Source organism: Dipodomys ordii, unplaced genomic scaffold, assembly GCF_000151885.1.
Source record: "Dipodomys ordii isolate 6190 unplaced genomic scaffold, Dord_2.0 Scaffold215, whole genome shotgun sequence".
Lineage (NCBI taxonomy): Eukaryota > Metazoa > Chordata > Mammalia > Rodentia > Heteromyidae > Dipodomys > Dipodomys ordii.
This window is the reverse complement of record NW_012267431.1, coordinates 329,257-354,287: the sequence shown is the minus strand read 5'-3', so window position 1 is coordinate 354,287 and position 25,031 is coordinate 329,257. Positions and strand designations below refer to the sequence as shown.

Here is a 25,031-nt window from a genome sequence, read left to right as displayed (position 1 = left end):
ACCCCAGCACCATTAAAAAATGTAAAAACACTTCTTAGCTCACAGACAACATAAAAATGGGAGACTAGCTTCATTTGGCTTTTGAGTCTCCTGATAAGATTTTTCAGTATCCTTATAAGATTTTGGTGTGTTTTTTTAAGTGCTTAAGAAGCCCTTGGCAAGTTTTGTACAGATGGGTGAAATGATTTATATGTTTTGGAAACAATTATGAGGAATAAAGATAAAATAAGATCAGCCATGTACCAATAATCATTGAAGCTGGATGATGTTATATAGGACTATCACTGTGTTCTGTTATGTAAGTTTTAAAAATTGCCTATTAACACTTTAAAAATAAATCCAAATACAAGTATTGTAGTGCATACCTCTAGTCCTAGCACTCAAGCTGTATCAGAAGGATAGAAACTTTGAGTTCAGCCTAGACTACACAGGGAGTGACAATCTGGTATATAGGTAAGTGAGAATTGATTTTAAATATAAAACCAGTGTTCACGTCTATAATCCTAGTTACTGAAGATTGAAGTTCAAAGCTAGTCCATATAGGAAAGACTGTGAAGCTTTTATCTAGTTAACCACAAAAAGGCTGGAAGTAGAGCTGTGGGTCAAGCAGTAAAGTACTAGCCTTGAGCAAAATAGTTCAGGTACAGTTCAAGCCCCATTACACACACACACACACACACACAAAGAAAAAGAAAACTATTTTGACAGTTTTACTCAAAATAGACTATGAAGACTGAAGTTTAGAAACCAGAAAAGCAATTAGGAGCCTGTTATAGCAATTCATGAGAAAATGGTTGCTTATCCCACAGTGGTAGGGCTGAAAGTGGTAAGAATTGGCTGGAATTTGCATGAATGACAAAATTGGATTGAACAGGAGCTATTATAGATCAGAGAGGACGTATAAAAGAAAATAGGTGTTAGGATAACATCAGGATTTTGACTCAGTGGATACAGCAGAATATTGGCAAGCAGGAAAACTCACTAAGCCTTAGTGTCCAAAGATGATATTGTGGGCTGGCCTCATAGAAACAGCTAGCCATCATTGTGGCTGACCTTAGTCAGGTTCCTCCATAGGCCAGGCTTATACTGCAAAGCCCGAAGGCTGCAGCATAAATTCCATTGGTAACATAGGCCATCGGATTTGGCCCAAGGCCTCTAGGTAAACAAAGACAACTCTTTGGGCTGAGAGAGTATCTCCCAGGATAAATGAAGACATCCATACAAAATTTCTGTGCAAGTTTTCATAGCATTTTTTCATAAAATCTCCAAAAGTGAAAAATACCCTGGTACACATCAGTTAATGAATGGATAAATACAGTGGAATAGGTGTTTGGGGCCATAAACAGCATTGAATTTCTAATACATGCTACAACAAGGATGAACCATAAAGAAGTGTTACATGGAAAAGGACAGACACTGTCATATTTTATATGACTTCACATATATGAAATGTTCAATAAGTAACTATGTAGAGATAGAAAGTTGATTAGCAGCTTCTTGAAGCTGGGTTAGAAAAAAGGAATAACTGCAAATGAGCATCAAATTTGCTTGTGGGATGAGAAAAATGTTCTGGAGGTAGGTAGTAAATGATGGCTACACACACAGGGGAAGCCAGAGATGCTCCTACATTCATTCACTGAGGCCACCAGGATCCAGCAAGGCTAGGGGGAGGACTAGAACCCTAGAAACCTTTCTAGCCTCTCTTCTCAGGGCTCTTGGAGGTTTTTACCCTCATGTCCACTGTCCACTCTGGTCACCCTTGGGCTACCAGCTTGAGGTTCTCTCTAGGCTACATGTGCTATAATGGACTTACAGCCAGTCCTTACTATAGGGAGAGAAGGCTATTCTTGAAAAATGTCCCAAACTCATCCCCATGGCAAAAGAAAAAGGAATGTACACATGCGTACACAACCAAATAAATGCACATGTACGCGCGCGCGCGCGCACACACACACACACACACACACACACCTCACTTTATGCACAGACAAGTTCTTCTCAAACTAATGGTCCTCCTTAACAGGGCTGAAGCCAAAAATCATTTTGATCACCTAAGGCTGATTGCTGGCCTTACCTCTAGGGTGTTAGACACTGGTGGTCCTGCTCAGAGGGGGCTTGCCATGTGTGAAGATTCTAAGAAGGGCAGAACAACTGCCTGCCACCCCACTAGGCAGGGAGTAGAAAGGAACTCTAGGCAGTTCTAAGAAGCCACACCAGTTCAGGGAGAGAGAATGAGTGGCACTGATAGACTCCTGGGGCCCTGGTGAAGCCATGGACCAGACTTGTACTTGCTCTAGCCTTCTGCAAGAAGTTTACCTCTCCCTAAGGATATACACAGAAAGGAAAGGCAACCAAAGTGCCTGATACTTTTAGCCCACAAACAGGATGACTGACAGGACTGGGACTGATAGTGGATGATGAAGGCTCTGCTAAATCAAGGCAGAAAACCTGTGTTGGGAAACAGGAAGGGCACCTGGGATGTATGGGCAGCAGTTGGGGATGCCAGGGCAGCTGAAGATGAGCTGCTTTGGGGCCACGAACAGGAAGAACAGCTGGGTACATGTGCACTGACACCTAAAGCAGCAATCTGGGTTCACAAGGGCCCTTAGACAAAAGCTGTCCTATGCTCTGTATGATGGGCCCCCAGCACGGACTTCCTTCTGCTCTGCTAGGGAATGGGAACCCACCTGTGCATCGGAAATGTGTGTGCTCCAGAGAAGCCCCAGGCTAACCCAGCTGCACAGCTCTTCTAAACAGGCAGTGTCTCCTGTGAACACAAAGCTTTGTGCTTGGGAGAAAAGGAGAGGTGAGAGGGGAATTCAATACAAGGTTTTCTCCCACAGTCAGGTGCTTAAAAACACTTTCAGAAAAGAATGAGGAGGAACAAATGCCACACTTTCTTTGGAACTCACATACAGAGACAGACAGGCAGGCAAACCATCGCCCACACCCAGCCTACAGGACCCCTTGCAGCCACTCCTCTCTTGGTCTCCCTGCTTTCCTCACACCTCCAGGGAAACATGGGCATATATCACCATACTTTCAGATGGAAGTGTTTTATATCTGTGCTGTTCAAAATGGTTGAAATGCTACTACTAGAATTTGAAATCCAGCCTTTGCTGTTGCAAGGCACTCTATTGCTAAGCCATGTCTCCAGCCCTACATGAGCAATTTCAAGCCAGGTACGGTGGTTTACACCTGTAATCTAGCTACTCAGGAGGCAGAGATTAGGAGGATCCCAGTTCAAAGTTGGTCCGGGCAAAAAAAGTTAGCAAGACCCTGTCTGAACATTCCTATAATTTCAGATGCATGTGGGCATAGATCACAGTCCTAGGCTAACCAGGCAATAAGTACAAGAACAAAAGTTAGTTACTTAGTTTTTTCAGCCCATGCAACCATTGTAGAACCATGGTTGCCCTGGCAATAATACTGACTTTATTTTTCATTTTTGAAGCATTTTCTGAGCTACTGTTTATTCCATAGTTGATAGCAATGCCAAAATGAATGGCACAACTTCTGTCTTTAAGACCTATGGCCAAGGATTTGACAGTTACATTATAGGTATGATGCAAAAGTAGCAGTATAAGATCATATACAAAGTAATGTGAAAGGTCCAGAAAAGAAATCACATAACTTGATTAGGAGTTAAGGAAGGTGGCTCAGCAAAACTCAAAATTCAAGGTTTAAATGCTTGAGCTGAAACCTTAAAATGGGAATTGGACACATTTTTTACAGGTTTCCTAGGTAACTGGTAAATAATTTTCATGGTCATACCTTTTCTTTGTCTTTCCTCGGCTTCCTACAAGTTCAGTATATGCTTGACATAGGGCTCTCCCTGTCCCCAACCCCTAAATCTGTTGCCGTTAACCATCCTTTCTTCCACAGTGCTCTGTAAAAAGCTGCACCATAGCTTTTCATGTCACCTGTGCCTTTGAGCACAACTTAGAGATGAAGAGGATCCAAGATGATAGCAACAAAGAAAAATTCAAGTCATTCTGTCTCAAGCACAGCCAAAACAGGCAGTCACTTGGGGAGGTTGAGCCCTACAACCACAGAGCTGCCAAACTGAGCCAGACCAAGAGTGAGAAAAATAACGTGAGGGCACAGAAGCTTCGTGAACTAGAAGAAGAGTTCTATTCCTTTGTGAAAGCAGAAGATGTGGCTGCAGAACTAGCACTATCCGTGGAAACTGTGGACTTTATCTATAACTACTGGAAACTCAAGCGCAAAAGCAACTTCAACAAACCATTATTTCCTCCAAAGTTGGAAGAAGAAAACACCCTGCTACAGCCAAAAGAAGATATTCACACTCGCATGAGAATGTTTATGCATCTTCGGCAGGACTTGGAGAAGGTAAGGAGACTGGCTCTGACTAGTGCATAGATCACAGTCTGCATAAAAATAGAAAGTCCTACTTCCAGTTTAAAAAGGACCACCTCACTGGGTGCTGGTGGCTCACACTTGTAATCCTAGCTACTCAGGAGGCTGAGATCTGAGAATCACAGTTCAAAGCCAGCCCTGGCAGAAAAGTCTGTGAGACTATTATCTCCAATAAACCATTAGAAAACTGGAAGTGGCACTGTGGCTCAAGTGGTAGAGTGCTCACCTTGAGCTGAAGAGCTGAGGGACAGCGCCCAAGCCCAGAGTTCAGGCCCCACCACCACCAACAACAACAAAAAAGAACCACCTCAAAAGTCTGTGCACTCCTGGGTCTTTGCCTGTCTTCTGATTTTATTATGGTCTGGAGACATTGGGGCACCTTTGAAATTTTGATTAGCACATTCAGGGGATTGGCAAGGCCTCATGAATATGATTTTTGTTGTTTTTTTAAATTATATATATATATATATATATATTTGTTGGTTCTGGCTTGAATTTGGCCTGGGCACTGTCCTTAAGCTTTTTATGCTCATCTATTGCTCTACCACTTGGGGCACAGTGCCACTTCCACCTTTTCCTGTGACTAATTGGAGATAAGAGTGTCACCGACTTTTCCTGCCCAGCATGGCTTTGAACCATGATCCTCATATTTCAGACTCCTGAGTAGCTAGGATTACAGACATGAGCCACCCACACCCAGCTTTAGTTTACTTTTTTGTTCATTTTGAGCCTAAATTGGCTTGATTGTAGTTACTTACACAATTTAGAGACTGCAGGCTGAGGAAAGAGTGTACTTTAGGTGCAGGAAAGTGCTTGCTGCACTCTGGGTGTTTTAGTCTGAATAGTACGGATTGTATGTTGTGGGGCACTGCCTTCAATTATAGGAGGTAATATAAGATACTTGGCAGCATTGCTGGCCTCCACTACTCCCCACCCCTAGTTGTGTGGCCCGTAGCTAAGGACAGCTCCAGAGTCCTGCAAGCCTGTGGCAGTCAGAAGCACCTCAGGTTGACAGCCATACCACCAGATAATTTAACTCAGGATATATTCTTCAAGTGTCCACTAAGTTAGGTGCTATAGGAGTTCAAAGGTAAACTAGGTGCTATGTTTACCCTGAAGAATCTTTAAATTGATTGTGCAGTTATAGAAATGGCTAGGTGCAGGGGAAAGGGGGGGTCCCTTCTGTTACCAAAACTCCAAAAACTATGAGACCTTAAAAAATATGTTTTTTGTTTTTTGCCAGTCCTGGGTCTTGAACTCAGGGCCAGTACACTGACCCTGAGCTTCTTTTTTTTTTCCTCAAGGCTAGCATTCTACCACTTGAGCCAGCACCACTGCTGGCCTTTTGTGTTTATATGGTACTGAGAAATCAATCTCAAGGCTTCATGCATGCTAAGGCAAGCACTCTACCACTAAGCCACATTCCCAACCTGAGTACATTTCTATTTGAACAGTTTCACCCGCTCCCTCATTTTATCTCAGTGAAATATGAAAAATTTTAAGATATACATAGAGTCCCTGTTGGTATTACTGTTGTTACAAACACTCTTCTAAACATTTTATAAATGTTAATCCTAACCTGCTTATGGAAGAAAACACTTAACCACCTCCATTTATAAACACATAAACTAGATCATAGAACAGGTGAGGGGTCGCCCGCTGGTGACTGAGGAAACTTGACTAAACTGAAGGTATGAGCAAAAAAGCCACTTTCTACTCAGGACGCTGAGATATGAGAATCACAGTTCAGAGGCAGCCTTAGCAGGAAAAGTCCATGAGACTCTAACCTCCAATTAACCACTAAGAAAAACAAAGTGGAGCTGTGACTCAAGTGGGAGAGCACTAGTCTTGAGCAAAATCCTAAAGGACGGTCCCCAGGACCAGCACAAAAATAAGAAGCTACTTTGAATCTTGGAAGCAGACCGTTCTCCTCCACTCCCATCATTTGTATTTGGGGACTGAAAGGGAAGGCTAAATCAGTAGACATTCTTCCCATTCTGATTGTGCATGTAAATATTAAGCTCGTAGCACCACAGAAAGAATAGACTTAAAGTTGGGCACAGTGGCTTACACCTATACTACCAGATACTCAGGACTGAGTGCAAAGACTGAGACGAGGCTGTCTTGATGCCAGTCTGGGAGGAAAAAGCTGGTGAGACCGCCTTTCACCACACCAGGCATGATGGTACATGTCTGAAATTCCAGCTACAAAGGAGGCATAGATAGTAGGATTATGATCCAAATCTAGCCCAGGCAAAAGCATGAAGACCCTATGAGAAAATAGCTTAGAAAAAAATGGCCAAAGGGTGTGGATCAAGTAGTAGAATGCTTGTCTAGTAAGTATAAGGCCCTGGGTTTAAACCTCAAAGTTGCAGCAAAAGAAAACAGATTTCAGAAGGCAGCGTTGGAGCATTTTGCTTTTGCTACTGATTAATGTGGAATTAATGCCCCATGATGACTACAGAAATTCCTGTGGAATTCTCTCACTGTGTGGCTCTTGAATCCAGTCATCATTCTTACCTATCCCCTTCTTCAATCTTAGTCATCTTCATTTTAAACAATTTTAACTGTCAAATTTTGTTACTGTGACAAACATCTATTTTCTGGGGATTGGTCTTTTAGGTTCAAAATCTGTGCTACATGATAAGCCGAAGAGAGAAGCTGAAACTCACACAGAATAAGTTACAGGAGCAGATCTTCAACTTGCAGGCCCAGATAATTCATGACGAAATTGCTACAGGTAAGCTGTTTGTTAAAATTGTCCTGACAGGGGGCTGGGAAGTTAGTTGGCTCAGTGGTAGAGTGCTTGGCCTACATGCATGAGGCCCTGGGTTCGATTCCTCAGTACCACATAAGCAGAAAAAAGCCAGAAGTGGTGCTGTGGCTCAAGTGGTAGAGCGCTAGCCTTGAGCTGAAGAGCTGAGGGACAGTACCCAGGCCCAGAATTCAGCCCTCATGACCGACAAAAAAAATGTCCTAGCAAATATATAGACTCTCGTTACGTCCTTTTTAATAATTTAATTTTGTCAAATGTTCCACTTAAAATATTTTAAAGTTCTTGTCAGATATTTCATTTGCTTCAGTCCAGTCCTGATGTGAACATAGCTCATGTTATCTCATGAGGCCAGAAATCTCAGGATAGGATTGGAAACTGCAAGTCTCTAAACCCCAAACAGATGTTTGAAGCCTTTAGTTATTCTGTAATGATCTAATTCATTAAGGTATCTCAATATGGGCTGGGAATGTTGCTTAGTGGTAAAGTGCTTGCCTAGTGTACATGAAGCCTTGGTTTCAATTCCTCAGCACCACATAAGCAAAAAAGGGCAGAAGTGTCACTGTGGCTCCAGTGGTAAAGTGTTAGCCTTGAGCACAAGAAGCTCAGGGACAGTGTCCAGGCCCTGAGTTCAAGCCGCAAGTCTGACAAAAAAAAAATCTCAATAGTTGAGATTCCACCTATAATACTCACTACTCAGATGGCTGAGGTCTGAGGATAGTGGTTCAAAGCCAGCCCAGGCAGGAAAGTCTGACTCTTATCTCCAGTTAACCATAAAAAAGCTGGAAATTGGGGTATGGTTATAATAGTAATAATATGATGGTGGTGGTGGTGATGATGATGATGATGATAAGATTGAATCTCAGTTCCTAGACAGGATTTAATTCCGGGGTTATTCACCAATAGTTTATAAAATCTTAGCCAGAAGTTAAGAGAAATATATATTGTCTTTTCATTTATTCATTAACATTTGTTGAGCACCTACTAGGGACTAAGATCTAAGCTAGACAGGATCCTTTCTTGTATGGAAGCCTAGTTGAAATAATGATGGTCATATTCAGTAATACCTGTAGCCTCTCTGCTTCTCATTTAACACAGATAAGTAACAGCCTAGGCCACTAGGGGTCACTGAGATAGGTATGCAGAATCAGCTCCTGCCAGGGCTCAGCCAAATGAGGCTTTGGGGTATTTGTGAGTGATAACAGGAAGAAGCACAGTGGTGTAGCAGGAGACAGTGATAGTATTACAGGACAATGTGACTGGCTAGCAAAGCAAGAAGAACCAAAGAACAGCAAGGAAAAGCCCCTGTGTGCTGAAGAGATTGATTCTAGCCCTTTGTTTTGTAATTGTAGAAGTCATAGCCTCCGAGTGGCTGGCAACATCAACAGGTGGCAGAAATGGGGGCTGTGGGTCTCACACACTGCCCATGGGAGACATCTTTGGCAAAGCTTCAATAAGATGATAGTGGCAAGGGTTAAGTCCATATGCATGGATTAATTTTTGGTACTATATATATTTTTTAATTTGGAAGTGTTCACATAAGACCTATGATCATATGATGAGATAGCCAGGGAACTGGCCAAAGGTGGGAATGTTGTGATTCTTGCCTGATTCTTACATTAGAACCTCCCTGTAATCTCTACCATGGTAACTTGTACTCAGGGTATTATTATAGGCTAAGAGCTTAAACTTCATAGGAACCACCCACTTCTAATGACAGGTTGCAACATACATGTACTCTTCCTGACCAAAACCTGTGCTGCATTTATGAGGAAGGCCAGGAGAGAAGGGAGGGATAGGATCTGAGATGTCCATGTTCAAGGCATGTCTTTAGCAGTGCCATGCATTACCTATGCTTGTATAAGCCAAGACACACAAGTAGACAGTGTCAATTGCAAACCCCTGCTAGTGACCTTGTATTTGGAGGGGAAAGAGGCAGACTAGGGGTACAAGGAGCAGCATACTAGTCTTTGTAATCCTTTTACAGATAGGGAAAAGAGAGGTAAGGAAGTTGGGAGCCATGGAACAGAGTTGCACTACTGAAACTACTACCCTTCACCCCATCCTCCAGTACCACTTTCACCACTTATACCGTTACACCGTGTTAGGTCTTTGGTAAACACTAGGAAGAGTGGGTCCATCAACTCCCTCTGCCGCAAGCACATAAACTATTACTTAAATCAGTTGTTAAAACAAATCATTCTTTTCCATCTCAGGATCTCCTTTGACAGATGCACTGGAGAACGCACTATTTTCCTCACCATCAAAAGTTGCCTTAAGTTCGGGGGCCAGACCAATACCAGAAGATTGCAGAAATGGCACCATAGAGACTGATCATCGACCCTGCTCCCCTAGCAGTGGCTTGCTTACTCTCAGTAAAAGAAGCCTAGAGGTGCCTGAAGAGCCACTGGACCTGCAAGTGATATCGTCTACAAGGCCTCTGCTAGAAAGCAAGAATAAGTGCTTGCTGGACAGCCACAACCATTCTCAGAATGAAGCCAACAATCCCAGTCCTAATCAGAAATCTCCATCTTCTGAGTTTTCTCATGGGCCATCAGTGGAGATGGAGAAGTCTCCAGTCTTTGAGGCTGTCCTCTATGGACAGTCTCGTAGCAACAATGGAAATAGTGAGCCTAGCCCCAAGTCTGCCAAGTCAGATGGCCTTGAGGACAATCTGCCTGTGAATGTCATCCAGGAAGCTAGTGCTAGTGAGATGCTCGATAACCAGGAGCCCATGGTAGGCTCCCACTTAGCTGGTCAGAGTAGCTTTAGAAAATCAACTGTGGAAAAATTCACATCCTTTAAAGAAACCACCAAAAAATGCAGAAGGAGCACTGAGGGCCCCCAATGCTATGTGAAACCAAGAATATAAATCTTAAAGAGCAGTTCCTGGGTAGGCAGCATCTCAGGCAATACTCTGAGAAAGCTGCACATCCAGAGACCAATGGGTATTGCCCAGATTTGAAACTGAGTGATTTGGAGAGCAAAAGTGATGGAAGTAAGGAAAAAGACCTTGTAAACAAAGATAGCTCAGACAAGGAAAGTCCTCCTTAGGATTCTGAACAGGATTGCCATAGGGAAAGCGAGGTACATCCTCTTCCCCATGGTTCAATGCAGAGTTGATTAGAAACTGCCAGTAGTCCAATATTTGCCCCAGTTACTGGGACAAATCCAAACACCAAAGGATTCTGGCATATATTAGGAGGACATACAGGAAAGGGGAATTTTTTCCACAGTAAATTGAATTGCAGTATTTGAAAAGGTTTCAACTCTTTTAATTTTTACAAGCACATAGTAAGAATTACAGATGATGTCTGGAGGTTGGTTTGTCAGAAGTTGGTTTGGAAACAGTTAGGTCCAGAGTTATTTGCTCAGTGAATACACAGGGACAGCTTTCTAATTACATTAACGTACTGCTAAGTTTATGTATTAAGGGTCCTTACATTGCTAGTGGTCTCTCTTTATGTATTAAGGGTCCTTAAATTGCCAGTGGTTTACAAGAGACCATGATTATCAGACACTAAATCTACTTACCATTTGAAACTACAATATGATTCCCAGAGCTCCAGTCTCTGGAAAGTTTCTAACTGTATTGATGTCTGTAAAGCCTCTTCAAAGGAGAGACTAGGAGAGATCATCTTTGTCAGATACTGTCAAGCTCACTATTCTCTTCCTTTGCTTTCAGAAAGGTGGAGTTCTCCTAATGCTTGAAGTGTCCAGTGCCTGTTCTTAGACCTGCTTGTTGGGGACACATTCATAATTCTTTTACCCAGCTAACTAGCATAAAAGGCTAACTTGTAATAGTCTTTACCAAAGTACACATGTACTACTTCCAAGGAAGATGCTCTGATTCTCTGTTTAGGGATTTGTGAAGAATCCCAGTCTTTCCCAAAGTGAGCTAATTTCTGGGATATTTGTACCAGATCAGGGTTTTTGTGTTGTTTTCGAATGAGTTTGGCTGACAGTTTTTGTATTCCTCCTTTAATGTTTATCAAAAATTTTATTGAGGTATAAGGAAAATATAATGAAGCGCACAGAGGTTAACTACTCTTATTTGTTTTAATTTTGAAACATTTTTATTTTCAAACAATTTGAATTCATGTGTTTATTACATGGATATAATTTAGCTTTGTGTCCGTTTTTTTTAATCCAAGGCAATTTTCCAAACAAAAAGGTTGGAGCCATTTTTCACAGGTTGTTTGTATACCCTGCTCCAAAACTCTCAGCCTTGGTTCCTTCTTTCTAGAGGAAGAGAATAATTACACTTCAGGGGAAGGGGTGAAACATGTTTGCTTCCATTTTAAAAAGGGGGCAAAATGCAAGTTTTAAAATGTGAGGTAAACTGGGATGCTCAGCTCTCTTGTTATTAGCCTTAAATCAATATTCTCTTTTTTCTAGCTTGGAAAAATGTAGTGACAATTTTCAGACAGAAGAGGCTATTTTCAATTTCTAAAGTTTTGTACTGGTGAAATAGCCCGGTTCTGATCAGGTGCCAGTGAGTGAAGCCTACGCTGGTTCGGTGGCTACAGAAAACTCAACTCACTTTTTCTCACCTCACTTTTGTTCTGACTTTGTCAAAAAAGGTTCTTATGCTTTTATCCCTTTCTGGAAACTTCTGTATTTTACATGTTGCTTGGCTGTCTTCAGAATATTTCTTCTGTACCTATGTACAAGTGTGAATATGCCATGACATGCATGATGTAGAGTGTTTGAATGGAAAAATGGTAGCGAGAACTTGCCCCTACACCTGATTAGTGGATAAAAATTTTACACTTTGATGGTAACAAAATTCAAGAAAATTATGTTGAAAAGGCCTCTTGGTGTTAAAGGCCAATATAGGATTTTATATTCATCCTGTCATGCCTTTCCATTTTGTGTGCATGGGAAAGAAAGCAATTGGGAACAATATGCTTCACCCACTTTACATATGCAGTGCCATGGAAGAATGTTGACTAAGCATCATTTCAGTCAGGGAAATATAGTAATAATATTTTTGCAGCATTTTTCTAAATAAATGAAGGAGTCTTACATTGTATATATTTCAACTACCCCAGATTGCATTTGCTGCATTTTGTTTGAAGTATTACCTCTTGCCTTTATTAATTTTTATCTTAGAAAGTCTGGTTTTTTGAGATATTACTACAATCTGTTTTCAGAGTTACCTTTTTTACCAATACTTTTTCATTAAATTATGAAAATAACTACTGTCATTTTTATTTTAGCATACTTGTTTTAAGAAAATCTTACTATGTTCCTTTTATACTTAAAATTATATTCACTAAGAAAAATTAATGATGGGGAGATAAATGAATAGGAGGAATTGAGTTTTTAGAAACAGAGGAATTGAATGTTGAGAAGCCCAAATTGATTATAGTGGCACATATCTGTAGTCCCAACACCCAGATGGCTGACTAAGGAGGACTGTTAGTTAAAGGCTAGCTGAGCTACATACCTAGGCCCTATCTCAAACAAGCAAAAAAGGACAGATTCATGATTCATATCAATACAGGGGGCCAAGGAAAATTCTAGGTACTTATTTGGACTTTACCCCAAAACTATGATTTCATCAGGCTGGGAAGATAAAGACCTTAGAGTCATCAATAGGAATCACCAGAGAGATGGGTCCTATCTAAAGTGACAAGGTTCAGACCCTCACCCTAACCCTGACCCTCAACCTAACCCTAATCCTCACCCACACCCTACGCCTCAACCTCACCCGAACCCTCACCGTCACCCTAAACATCACCCTAACCCTCACACTAACCCTAACGCTCACCCTAAGCCTCACCATCACCCTAATCCTCACCCTAACCCTGACCCTTACCTAACCGAAATCCTCACCCTCACCTCACCCTAACCCGCACCCTCACCCTAGCCCTAACCCTAACAACAAAAAAAATAAAGACAAAGTGACAAGGTTCAGAAAAATTCAGTAAATTGAGGATCATATAAGTAAGTATTCTTTACAGTGTTTGTTCCATTTGGAGTCTTCTACATATAATAATACAGGAATTATGTGATATCCTGGGAGTTACTCAGAAGCTATCATAAATATTTTCGTTATGTTAGCAAAGTGAACTTGTGAAAGGTCATTGGGTAAATCAATAGTGATGAAAGCGTTCTCCCCTTTTTCTTCTCTTCCCTACAGGTGAATAATACTTGGTTTTCATAGTTCATTCTAAAGAACTGAAACTACAGTTTGTTAGCCATAACTAGCCAACAAACCCAATTGGGTTTATACCAATGTGTACATTCCACTGAAAGATGAACTTTGGATTTTATTAATACATTAGGCATCATGTATTATGTTAATACACAGGAATCAGGAGGTCAAACAGGGCTGTCTGCAGTCTCTGGGTCAAAATTTGTACAGTTGTCTTGTCCTCCTGTCCTCAAAGATGGAATGTAACACATAGGCAAAGACCAGACTAAAGGTCACTTTCAAGACAACTACTTGGGCTGAGTGCCAGTGGCTCAACTTGTAATCTATCTATTCTGGAGAGTGAGATCTTAGAATCAAGGTTCAGAGCCATTTGGGGCAAGTAGGTCTCTCACATTTACCTCCAGTTTAAGCACAAAAGAAAAAGCCAGAAGTGGAACTTTCCAGTGGCTCACATGGAGCACTAGCCTGGGAATGTGAGCCACCTTCCCAGCTCATATATATTAATATTTTTAAAGTAACTTTTCCTTTATAATAAAGACCTATCACTTGGGATTGTAAGTCCTATGCAGAGCTTTGAAGCTTCTGGGAGTTCCATTGATTTTTCTTCCTCATAGATTGGAGCAGATTCTATTGCTGAAAGATGTCAGGATAATTGTCTTTAAAAATGAGTCAAGTTGGGGCTGGGAAGGTGGCTCAGTGTTAGAGTGCTTGCTTTGCATGAATGAGGCCCTGGGCTCTATTCCTCAGCATCACATAAGCAGAAAAAGCCGGAAATGGCACTGTGGCTCAAGTGGTAGAGCGCTGAGACTTGAGCTGAAGAGCTGAGGGACAGTGCTCAGGCCTAGAGTTCAGGCCCCATGACTGACCAAAAAAAAAAAGTTAAGGAAGCTTACAAATCCAAAGTCCGATATTTTGCTTTTTCATTGTTGCTAAATTCTTATACCTCATACTTCCTAAATACATGAATCATCTTGATAAACTTGCCCTTTTCATTTTGTTTAGGTGGATTGAGCTGTGAACATTTCTCGGCCTGACTATCCCAAACCTTGAGAGTCCTTCTCTCCCCCACACTACTCCTTTCACCCTTTCTCCATTTCATATAAGATCAGTGATTAGTTCTTAAAACAAGCTAGTGAAGCCTGGAGCCTGTGACTCATTCCTGTAAACCTAGCTACTCAGCAGACTGAGATCTGAGGATGATGGTTCAAAGCCAGCCCAGGCAGGAAAGTACATGAGACTCTAATCTCCAATAAACCACCAGAAAACCAAAGTGGCACTGTGGCTCACGTGATAGAGCACTAGCCTTGAGCTGAAGAGCTCAGAGACAGAGCCCAGGCCCAGAGTGCAAGCCCCATGACCAACCCCCCCTCCAAAAAAAACCCCCAAACTAGCTAGGCACTAGTATCATAGCTACTCAGGAGGCAGAGATCTGAAGATCACAGGTCAAAGCCAGCCTGGGCAGGAAAGTGCATGAGACCATCACCAAAACTCTACTAAAGGGGGAAAAAAGCCAGAAATGAACTATGTCTTTTAAGTGGTCTGTACTAGCCTTGAGCAAAAAACTTCATTGGCATGTCAGGTGCCAGTGGTTCATGCCTGCATCCTAGAGATTCAGGAGGCTGAAAACAGGATTATATTTCAAAGCCAGCCCAGGCAGGAAAGTCTACCAGAAAACTAGAAGTGGCTTTGTGGCTCAAAGTGGTAGAGGACTAGCCTTGACCTGAAGAGCCCAGAGACAGCACTAGGCCCAGAGTTCAAGCCCCACGACCAACAAAAAAATACAACCCTCAGTGGCAACATGTAGACCCTTCAGTTCAAGCCCCAGGATCCTCTCCAAAAGAAAAAAAATGATGGAGAGATAGCTAGAGTTGAGAGCACTTTCAAAATGACCTTCTACTCAGCACATGTACAAATCATGTATCTCATTTTAGTCATTTCTCACATAATTAAAAAACTAAATTATTGAAATTTGGAGAAACACAAATTGCATTGAGTTAATCACTTCAGCCTCAAAAACACCTCCAGTTGGACAGTTCACCATTTTAGATCTTTCAACTACCTAATGGAAGAAAAATTACTATTCCTGGTTTGAATAAGCTTCTCATAGGCCAGACACTAGTGGTTCACATCTATAATCCCAACTACTCAGGTGGCTGAGATCTAATGATCTTAATTGGAAGCCAGCCCAGGCAGGAAAGAGCTTGAAACTATTGCCTCCAATTAACCACCAAAAAGCAGGAAGTGGTGCTGTGGCTCAAAGTGGTAGAATGATAATCTTGAGCAAAAGAGCTCAGAGACAGCAATCAGTACCCAAGTTGAAGTCCCATGACAGTAAAAACAAAAACAAAAAAGCCTGCCATAGGCACCAGGATACTATTAACAGACTTTTTCTAATGTCACCCTAAATTCATGTCTACTTTGCAAACTAGGATTTCTGGTTAAGTTCTTGCCCCTCCTAGATCTGCAGGGTAGCCAGAAGGATAAACCCAATGGTGGTATTCACAAAGCTGCTGTTGGCTGTAACATTTGCTGACTGCATAGCTGTGTGTAGGCATCAAGAAGTCAAACAGGGCTGCCTGTAGTCTCTGGGCTAGAATTTATGCAGGTCTCTGGTCCTCAAAAATGGAATGTAACACACACAGGCAAAGACCAGACTAAAGGTCACTTTCAAGACAACTACTTGGGCTGAGTGCCAGTGGCTCACACCTGTAATACTACATACTTGGAGAGTGAGATCTTAGAATCATGGTTCAAAGCAAATTGGGGCAGGCAGGTCCCTAATACTCATCTCCAATTTAAGCACAAAAAAACAAAACCAGAAGTGGAACTTTCCAGTGGCTCTCGTGGAGCACTAGCTTCATGTAAGAAAGCTCAAGGACAGCCCTCTTAGGAGCACAACCAAGATCAAAATGCTTGATAGGACAAACCAGAAAAACATGCTTGGAAGCAGTCAAGCCTTCAAGAAAGTTAAAACCAGGAAATGGAGTTGTGGCTCAAGAAGTAGAGTGCCAAAGTTGAGCAAAAAAGACAAGAGCACAAGGCCCTGAGTTCAAGCCTCAATAATAATGTACATGTGTGTGCATGCGTGTGCGCACGTGCACACACACACAGAGCCCCGATATTCATGGAGTCCTTATTCTGTGCCAGGCCCTTAACTATCCCCAATTTCTCATGTGGAGATGATATTGCTAATTCCATTTGTCATTTGACAACTGAAGCCAAATATTTAAGGGAGTCAGTGCCCTACACTTAACAACAGTCAGATTTAGAACCTGTCATCTATACAACTCATACTGTTGATCATTTTGCTTGACTCCTGTGTCCAGAGCTCCCTCTCTCAGCAATCTTTCTCAGGTTCTCTCCAAAGAAAGCAACTTGTGTGGAAGTTTAATCATGGATTTGGTACAACTTAATCCCTACCATTAAGCCAAATTTAGTTGCACAAAGGCTAACTGCTGAGAGGCTCACATCTAAAGAACAGTATAAGCCAAACAAATGTAGGCAATCTAGACTAGCATATACAGTACAACTAAGTCCTAGTAGACTTGCCTTCTCCATAGTTTGTCCAACTTTTAAACTGGCTATAGCAATCTAAGCCATGGTTCCCCAAAGACATCTGCATCTGTGAATATTAATTACCTTACAGAGTTAAAGGAAGTTTGCAAACATAATTAAAGTCAATAGCTGTGAGCCCAGTTTCCTGTATAATTAGGCCCAGCCAGGATACTTAGAAGAAGGAGGCAGAAGGATGCAAGTCACTAAGAAAAGATAATGACTATAGAAGAAATTGGAGCAGTGTGAAGAACTTAGAGCCAACAACCACCAGAAGCTAAAAAAAGCAAACACATCCAAGAAGTTTCCAGAAAGAACTCAACCCTGGCCATATTGTGATTTTAGACTTCTGACCTCCCCAATTATAGGAGAATAGATTTGTATTGGGTTTTTATGCCATTACTGAGGCTTGAACTAAGGACCTGGGCACTTTCTCTGAGTGTTTTTGCTTAGGGCTAGTGCTCTACCACTTGAGACACACTTCCACAACCAGCTTTTTGGTAGTTAATTGGACATCAGAGTCTCATAGAGTCTGCTGCCCAGTTTGAATTTGAACCATGGTGTATCTCTGCCTCCTGAGTAGCCTCCTGTGAGCTACCTGTAATCCGGGCCACATTTGTATTGTTTTAAAACAATTAAATTGGTAGTAATCTATCACAGAAGAAAAAGAAAATGTATATACTGAGCACAAGACCAAGTGCTTCTTACTGTTTCAAGAACATTTCCTCATTCCTGCCAGGCTCATCTGGGCTATAATAAGCTGGTGTTGTACATTCACCCTTTTGGGTGTACATGTGGATCATATTTACACCCTCTGTCTTCCTTAACTTATACAACTTTTTTTTTGCCAGTCCTGGGCTTGAACTCAAGGCCTGGATATTGTTCCCTAAGTTCCTTCTGCTCAAGGCTGGCACTTTACCACTTGAGCCACAGCACTACTTCCAGCCTTTTCTCTTTATGTGGTACTGAGGAATCAAACCCAGGGCTTCATGCAAAAATGTTATGAAAGCACTCTACCACTAAGCCACATTCCCAGCACCTTATCTTACACTTTTAATGGAAACACCTTCTTGAGCCATGAATAGTGACAATATACCTCTAATTCCAGATATTCAGGAGGTAGAGACAGGAGGGTGAAGCATTCAAGGCCATCCAGGACAAAGCTAACAGTCAGACTTTGTCTCAAATAAAAATAAAAATAAAATGTTTGAAAGAGCTGGGTGATGGTGGCTCACACATATAATTCTAGTCAATTAAAATGCTAGAATTGGTGGATCATGGTTCAAGTCCAGCTCAAGCAGAAAAGTTCCTGGAACCCCTTCTCATTCAAAGCAGTGAATCATAATTAGGATGACATCTGTCATCTTAATGGCAACAGGAAGCCTAAAATGGGTGCATGGCAGCCCAGGCACTTGATAACAAAAATGTTAGCAAGACCGTATCTGAAAAACAAACCAGTCTGGGTGCTGGTGATTTATGCTTGTAATCTCAGCTACTCAGTAGGTAGAAGCAGGAGGACTGGATTCCAAGGACAACACTGTCTAAAAATTAGCTAAAGCAAAAATAAATGAGTATGTGGTCCAACTTGTAGAGTGTTAGCCTGGCAAGCCCAAGGCCCTCATTTCAAACCTCACTGCTACCAAATCAGTATAAGCCAGACGCCAGTGGCTGGTACCTGCAATCCTAGCTACTCAGGAGGCTGAGATCTGAGTATCATGGTTCAAAACTAGCTCAAGCAGGAAAATCTGTGAGACTGTAAGATCAGGACCAAATGTAATGGTGCATTCCTATGATCTCAGCACACAGAAGGATGAAAAGTTTGACGCCTACCTAGGATCTATAGCAAGAGAACTTATATTAAAAATAGTAGTATGGCCAGGCGCTGGTGCTCATGCCTGTTATCCTAGCTTCTCAGGAGGTTGAGATCTGAGGACTGAGGTTCAAAGCCAGCCCAAGCAGGAAAGTCCGTGAAACTCTCATCTCCAGTTAACCACCAGAAACCATAAGTGGTGTGGTGGGTCAAAGTGGTAGAGCATTAGCGTTGAGCTGAATAGCTCAGGGACAGCACCCAGGCCCAGAGTTCAAGCCCCAGGACCCATAAAAATATTAATAATATGGAAATGGATATACCATGCTAACCCTAAGAAACTGGAGAGATTAATACCTTACAAAAGTGAATGCATCAAGAGGACATATCAATCCTTAATGTTTATATATATTCCTAATCACAGCATTTTTGGTGTTTTATTTCTGTGTGTGTGTGTGTGTGTGTGTGTGTGTGTGTGTGCATGTGTGCATGTGCACACGTGCACATGTGGCAGTACTGGGACTTGAACTCAGGCCCTAAGCACTGGTACTCAGTTTTTTTCATTCAAGGCTGGTGCCCTACCACTTAAGCCACAACTACAAAAAAAGTAAAAAAAAATCAAACGCAAAACTGTTGTATGCCTTATTAAACATAAGCAACATTAGTTTGTAAAGTATTTTATGAAGCTACTGTATGTGAACCATCCATCCAATCTTAAGAGACATCTGAAAAATAAACATTGAGAGAACCACCTTTGAGGAGTGTTCATTGTGGAAAAGCCTATAGATCAAAGTATGTTTTTTTTCTTTTGTCGGTTGTGGTGCTTGAACTCTGGGCCTAGGGGCTGTCCCTGAGCTCTTCAGCTCAAGGTGAATGCTGTACCACTTGAGCCACAGTGCCACTTCCGATTTTCTGGTGGTTAATTGGAGAAAAGAGTCTCAAGGACTTTCCTGCCAGGGCTGCTCAAATCTTAGCCTCCTGTGTAGCTAGGATTATAGGTGTGAGCAACCGGCACTTGGCCAGTATGGTCTTCTTGTATATGAAAACTTCACACTGGGTAGAGATTTTATAAGTGCCCTTGCAGTTAGATACTCTTCAGGGAGCACAGCCATTTTAGAGGACACTTAAAATTCATTCTGGAGAAAAGCCCTTTTACATATGAACAGTGTAGGGAAGGCTTGTGGTATCAGTCTTCCCTGACTTATCACAGAAAGCAATACATCAGACTGAAAAAGTGTCAAAGTATGTGTGAGTGTTGAAGGATCTTGTACCTCACAGGGAAACAAAGCCTTTAGTAAGAAAGCACACTTGTGTTGAGAATTCCAACTGCCGTCTATGGGAAAATGGTACAGCTCATCAGATAACATATCCTGGAGATAAATGCAAACATTGAACTTTAAAACATTTTAGAACCTGTATCAGCATGTGTGTATATTTCTTTTTCTTACAATGTAATTGTAATTAAAACTAGTGAGCATGAGTTTATGTTTTAATACTTGTTATGTAATCAATATGTTCTAGTGGCTCGTGATTGTAACTCTAGCTACTGAGGAGCCTGACATCTGGAGGATTTTGAATTGATGTCAATTTTTGAGTTGGGCAGAAATTTCACTAGATTTCATCCCTAAAATAACCATTTAAAAGCCAAGATGAATATATGACTCAATGGAGGCATGCTAGTCATGAGAAAGGGTGAGATTTTACACTTAAACTGCCACAAAAATTATATAAGTTTTGTAAATTGGGTAGAATTGGAGTTTTATATTTCTGTATTAAAAGCTTTTAAAGAAAGCACAATGTTTTCCAGGCATCCATCCTCTGAGTGTATATTTTAAGAGTGATTACTAGGGAACATATAGGCCAGCTGGGAAGAGATAAGAGGGACATAGAAAAAAGCAGGGTGAATGGATGTAATGAATGTGTAACCTATGTATGTAGTGAAATTCCTGTATAGTTCAGTTTGTGTTTATTTTAATAACCAAGTTATATTTTAAAACATGTGTTGATAATAGTATAATTTGAGAAGTGATAGTCACAGATACAAATATTATAGAGGAGAAACAAGGGCATTGTAACACTGTGAGCATGTACTATGTGTCTTGTGGTTGACATTTAATGCTGATATAACAATCAGAACAGCACTTACCTCAATGCTGTCACATTCAGTATGAAGGATACAATATGAGCCTCAGGTACTGCACTTCCTATAGCATTCCTATTTGTTCTACAGATACATGTTAATTCCAAGAGACTTATTAACACCCTGTCACCTAAGATGGGTAAAGAAAGCTGTTTGTTTTCATTTGAGAGATGAACCCTAGGCAAATTCAGATTCATGTGAGTTCTTTTTTTCATTTTAAAACCAATCAAGGAGTATACATGAAGAGAAGAATTAAACAAGAGACTAATGTTTGGTTTTGTATAACAAGGGCCTGGTTTATGAGTCATTTAATCAAAAACGTTTATTAAATATATGTTAATGATCCTGATATTGGGAATATAAAGATTTCTGAACCCTGATTCTAGAACTTCAAAACTAATAATAGAGGATGGAATTCTCACCCTTTTAATGTGCATGTGAGTTATGCGAATATATTTTGGCAAATACAGAGTCAAAGAGATTCGGAGTGGGGCACAAGGTTCCAACCAGTTTCTACGTGATGCTGATGGTGCTGGTCCCACTATGCAGGGGTGGCCTCTGTTCAAAAAACAATACAAGTAAATGGGAACCAGTGACTCATGGCTATCATCCTAGCTACTCAAGAAGCTCAGATCTGAGGATGGTTGTTTCAAGCCAGTCCATGCAGGAAAGTCTCTGAGAAACTTATCACGGATTAACCAGCCTTAGGCCAGAAGTGGAGCTGTGACTCAAGTGGTAGAGTGCTAGCCTTAAATAAACCAGCCAAGGAACAACAATCAGGCCCTGGGTTTAGCTGCATAGATAAACTTTTGTAGGAAAAGTTTCTTTTACTTTTTTTAATAATTTTATTGTAAAGGTGATGTACAGAGGGATTACAGTTACATAAGTAAGGTAATGAGTATATTTCTTTTTGAATACTGTTATCCGCTCCTTTGTATTCTCCTACTTCCACTTTCTGACTCATCTCTCCCCACCCAATTTGTAAAATTCCTTTCCCCCATAGTGTCTAGTGAGTATCTCTCTTGTATTGGTTCACCCTTTGTCCCACCTTTTGTGTGATTACCTTTCCCTTCCCCAATAAGTTTCTTTTGAGCCACTGTTTCAAAGGACTCAGTCCAAACTTGATCAGCCCACTTCTTTGTGAGTTGTGGCATGAGATTTTTGCTGGTTAGTTGGAGATTTGAATCTCATGGACTTTTCTGCACAGGATGAGGCAGTGTGAAGTGGAGCCAAGCTTCTCACATCATCATGGCTCAGAAGTCAGTTAAGACATGAGGGACACACTGGCAATGCCCAGCTCCTGAAGGTGTTGCTACTTGCCAACAGTCCACAGTCAGGTTACCATACTTTTAACACATGGTCTTTGCAGACCAACCCAGACCCAAACAATAGCACAATGCGCTACTTCACCTTAGCTTTAGCTTTTTTATTTTTCTATTTTGAATAAAGAAGTGTTTTCTAGAATGGGTTTGGAAGAAAGCTTGATTCTGGGTTCTTGGAGACCTAACAGTATAGGATGGGCTTCTCAAACTTTCATGTGATTAGCTGAGTACAGATGAGTTCTACCTCAAATCCTAGCTACTCAGGAAGCTGAAATCTAAGTACCCCAATTCGAAGCCATTCCAGATAATAATATCCATGAGACTCTTTCCTTCAGTTAACCTCCAAAACACTAGTAGTGGAACTATGACTCAAGTGGCAGAGCAGTAGCCTGGAGCAAAATAGCTCAGAGACAGAGACCAAGACCTGATTTCAAGCCCCATTACTTGCACAAAACAAACCAAAACACAAAACTCCTCTTCTGTGTACATATGTCCTCTTCTCTTTCCATAAGAAAACCAATAAAAATATCCTTTGTGAGCAAAACAAAATGTAGACACCAATATTTATCCAATAAGAAGTCATTTTATTATTGTGTTAGAATTCTGTTCTTCACATTCTGTGCTTCACAGTATTCCAAAGGGTCACAATGTATACATAGAATATTTATAAGCAGAAATAAAATCAATCCATGTAATTTACAAAACTAGCATTTCTTCACTTTCAATCATTTTGATTTATGGGCTAGGATAGGGACACTTTAGATAGAAATTTTCTCAGCACAATTTTTGTTTAAAATATGGATGAGAAAGCCCCCTGATCCTAGCAGGTGTCCCCTTAGAGAGAAATGTGGATTCTTTTATGCAAAGTAAACCTCGTATTGAAAGTCTCTTAGATCAAATTATGTTCCTGGTTAGCAGTACTGGGAAACGTGGAGTTTATTTAGGCAAGTTCTCAAGCAATCAGGCACATATATGCCAAGAGCTGAGAGTCTTCTCTGTTACATTAGCACATATTAACCGTACAGTGTGTGCATAAGATGTGCATAATTACATATACTCTGTCATGCATGAGCATATGCAAGGGTATTTATATGTGCATACTGGAGCTTGAACCATGGGCCTGGGTACTGTTCCTTACTGATTTTTTTCTTACATCTGGCACTCTACTACTTAAACAACAGCTTCCCTTGTGGCTTTGTGCTTGTTAATTGTAGATAAGAATCTCATGAGATGGCAGAGGAGAAGCTGGAGGCTAAACAAGCTCTCACATAGAAAGTTTTAGTGTTCCAGTGAACAGTCCTAGGCTAGAGAATCACACCAAGTGTGCCATCACAGTATAGAGAGTTTGGCCAGAGAGGAAAAATACAGGCAACATAGTCAAGGAGACAGATCTGAGCACTTGCCCGTGTCCTCGGTGGTGGCAGTGTCTGCTGCCGAGGCGGCCACGGGACAAAGGTGCCAGACGCGGTGTGCAAGTGGATTCTATTCACCACCAGCAAGAACTGACAAGGAGCAGAAATCTTCATCCTGCTGATTGCAGACTAGGGATGGCCCAGAAACCAAGAGGGTGGCGTGAGTACCCCCAAAATATCCTCACTCCTTCTCAAGAAGCAGCAGAGGTAAGTTAGCCCCTCCCCCACCACCAGAGAACTCCATCTTTGATACTGACAAAGGCCAAGTCCGAGCAGCTAGTCCAACTCAGGCCTTGGAAGAAAATAATAGGAATCATTCAACAGGTCACAGGAACCTGACCTGACCTGACCTGACCAGCTTAGCTCCACCCAGGGGAAAGTTGCTCTTCCCAGGCAAAGAAAACTCTGCCCTGGAGGAGTGACTTTCTTCACTGGGTAAACAGAGCCAGAGGCTTCCCTTCCCCACTGCAGCCTAGGCAGCATGACCAGCAACAGGAGGGGTAAAAGACAAACAATTGAGACTCAGTATACATAAAACCTGAGAATGGCTTCAGGCTGGGCTCTGAGAGTGTTTCAGGAACTAGCCCCTTAGGGAAAAGCTACTGATTGCTGATAGGCCTCAACCCTACTCAGAACCTACCCTCATCACAGCAATTCCTAGTTAGAGGAAACAGCCATTTCCCTCTTTTGTGATACTCAAAGCAGATCTCCCTCCCACTGAACTAGCCTGGGAGGAGGATCACAAAGTCCTAGGATGGCAGAGCTTCTTCCTGCCTGCTCAAATAAACTGACTTAAGTAACTGACTTCAAATTAAAATTAGTGAGAAGAGATAAAGAAGGTTGTTACATACTAATTAAGGGATCTCTCCTTCAGGAGGATATTACAATTCTAAATATCTACTCACCAAACAACAGAGCACCCAAATTTATCCAAGAAATACTACTTTCCCTCAAATCGCACCAGATCCAAAGGTATTAATTGTTGGGGACTTTAACACGCTGCTGTCCCCACTAGATAGATCAACCTGGCAAAATCTCAACAGAGATATCACAGATCTAAACAACTGCATAGATTTAACAGACATCTACCAAGTATTTCACCCAGAAGCATCAGAATACACTTTCTTCTCAGCAGCACATGGAACATTTTCCTAAATAGACCACATTTAAAGTCACAAACCAAATTTGTCCAAATTCAGAAACATTGAAGTTATGCCATGAATCAAACAGGATTCATTTCAGGGATGCAAAGCTGGTTAAATATACGCAAGCAAATCAATATAATTCATCACATCACCAGGAGCAAGGATAAAAACCACATGGTTATCTCAATAGAAGCAGAAAAAGCATTTGACAAGATAGAGCACCCTGTTATGATGAAGGCTCTGGAAAAACTAGGAATCCATGGAACATTCCTCAATACAATAAAGGCTGTATATGACAAACCTACAGCCAGCATTATACTTAATGGTGAAAAACTAA

The 25,031-nt window shown here is 41.4% G+C and overlaps 1 protein-coding gene across 1 annotated transcript in view; it reads left to right on the top strand.

The window, feature by feature from the left end:
- The window catches only part of LOC106000286 (protein Jade-3-like), a 58,374-nt gene extending 47,800 nt beyond the window's left edge, over positions 1-10,574 (top strand). The window contains 4 exon segments of the mRNA XM_013035531.1: positions 3,886-4,353; positions 7,003-7,120; positions 9,370-10,014; positions 10,017-10,574. Coding sequence (XP_012890985.1) covers positions 3,886-4,353; positions 7,003-7,120; positions 9,370-10,014; positions 10,017-10,276 — 1,491 coding nt within the window. The 3' untranslated portion in view covers positions 10,277-10,574.
- The last annotated feature ends 14,457 nt before the right edge of the window (positions 10,575-25,031 follow it).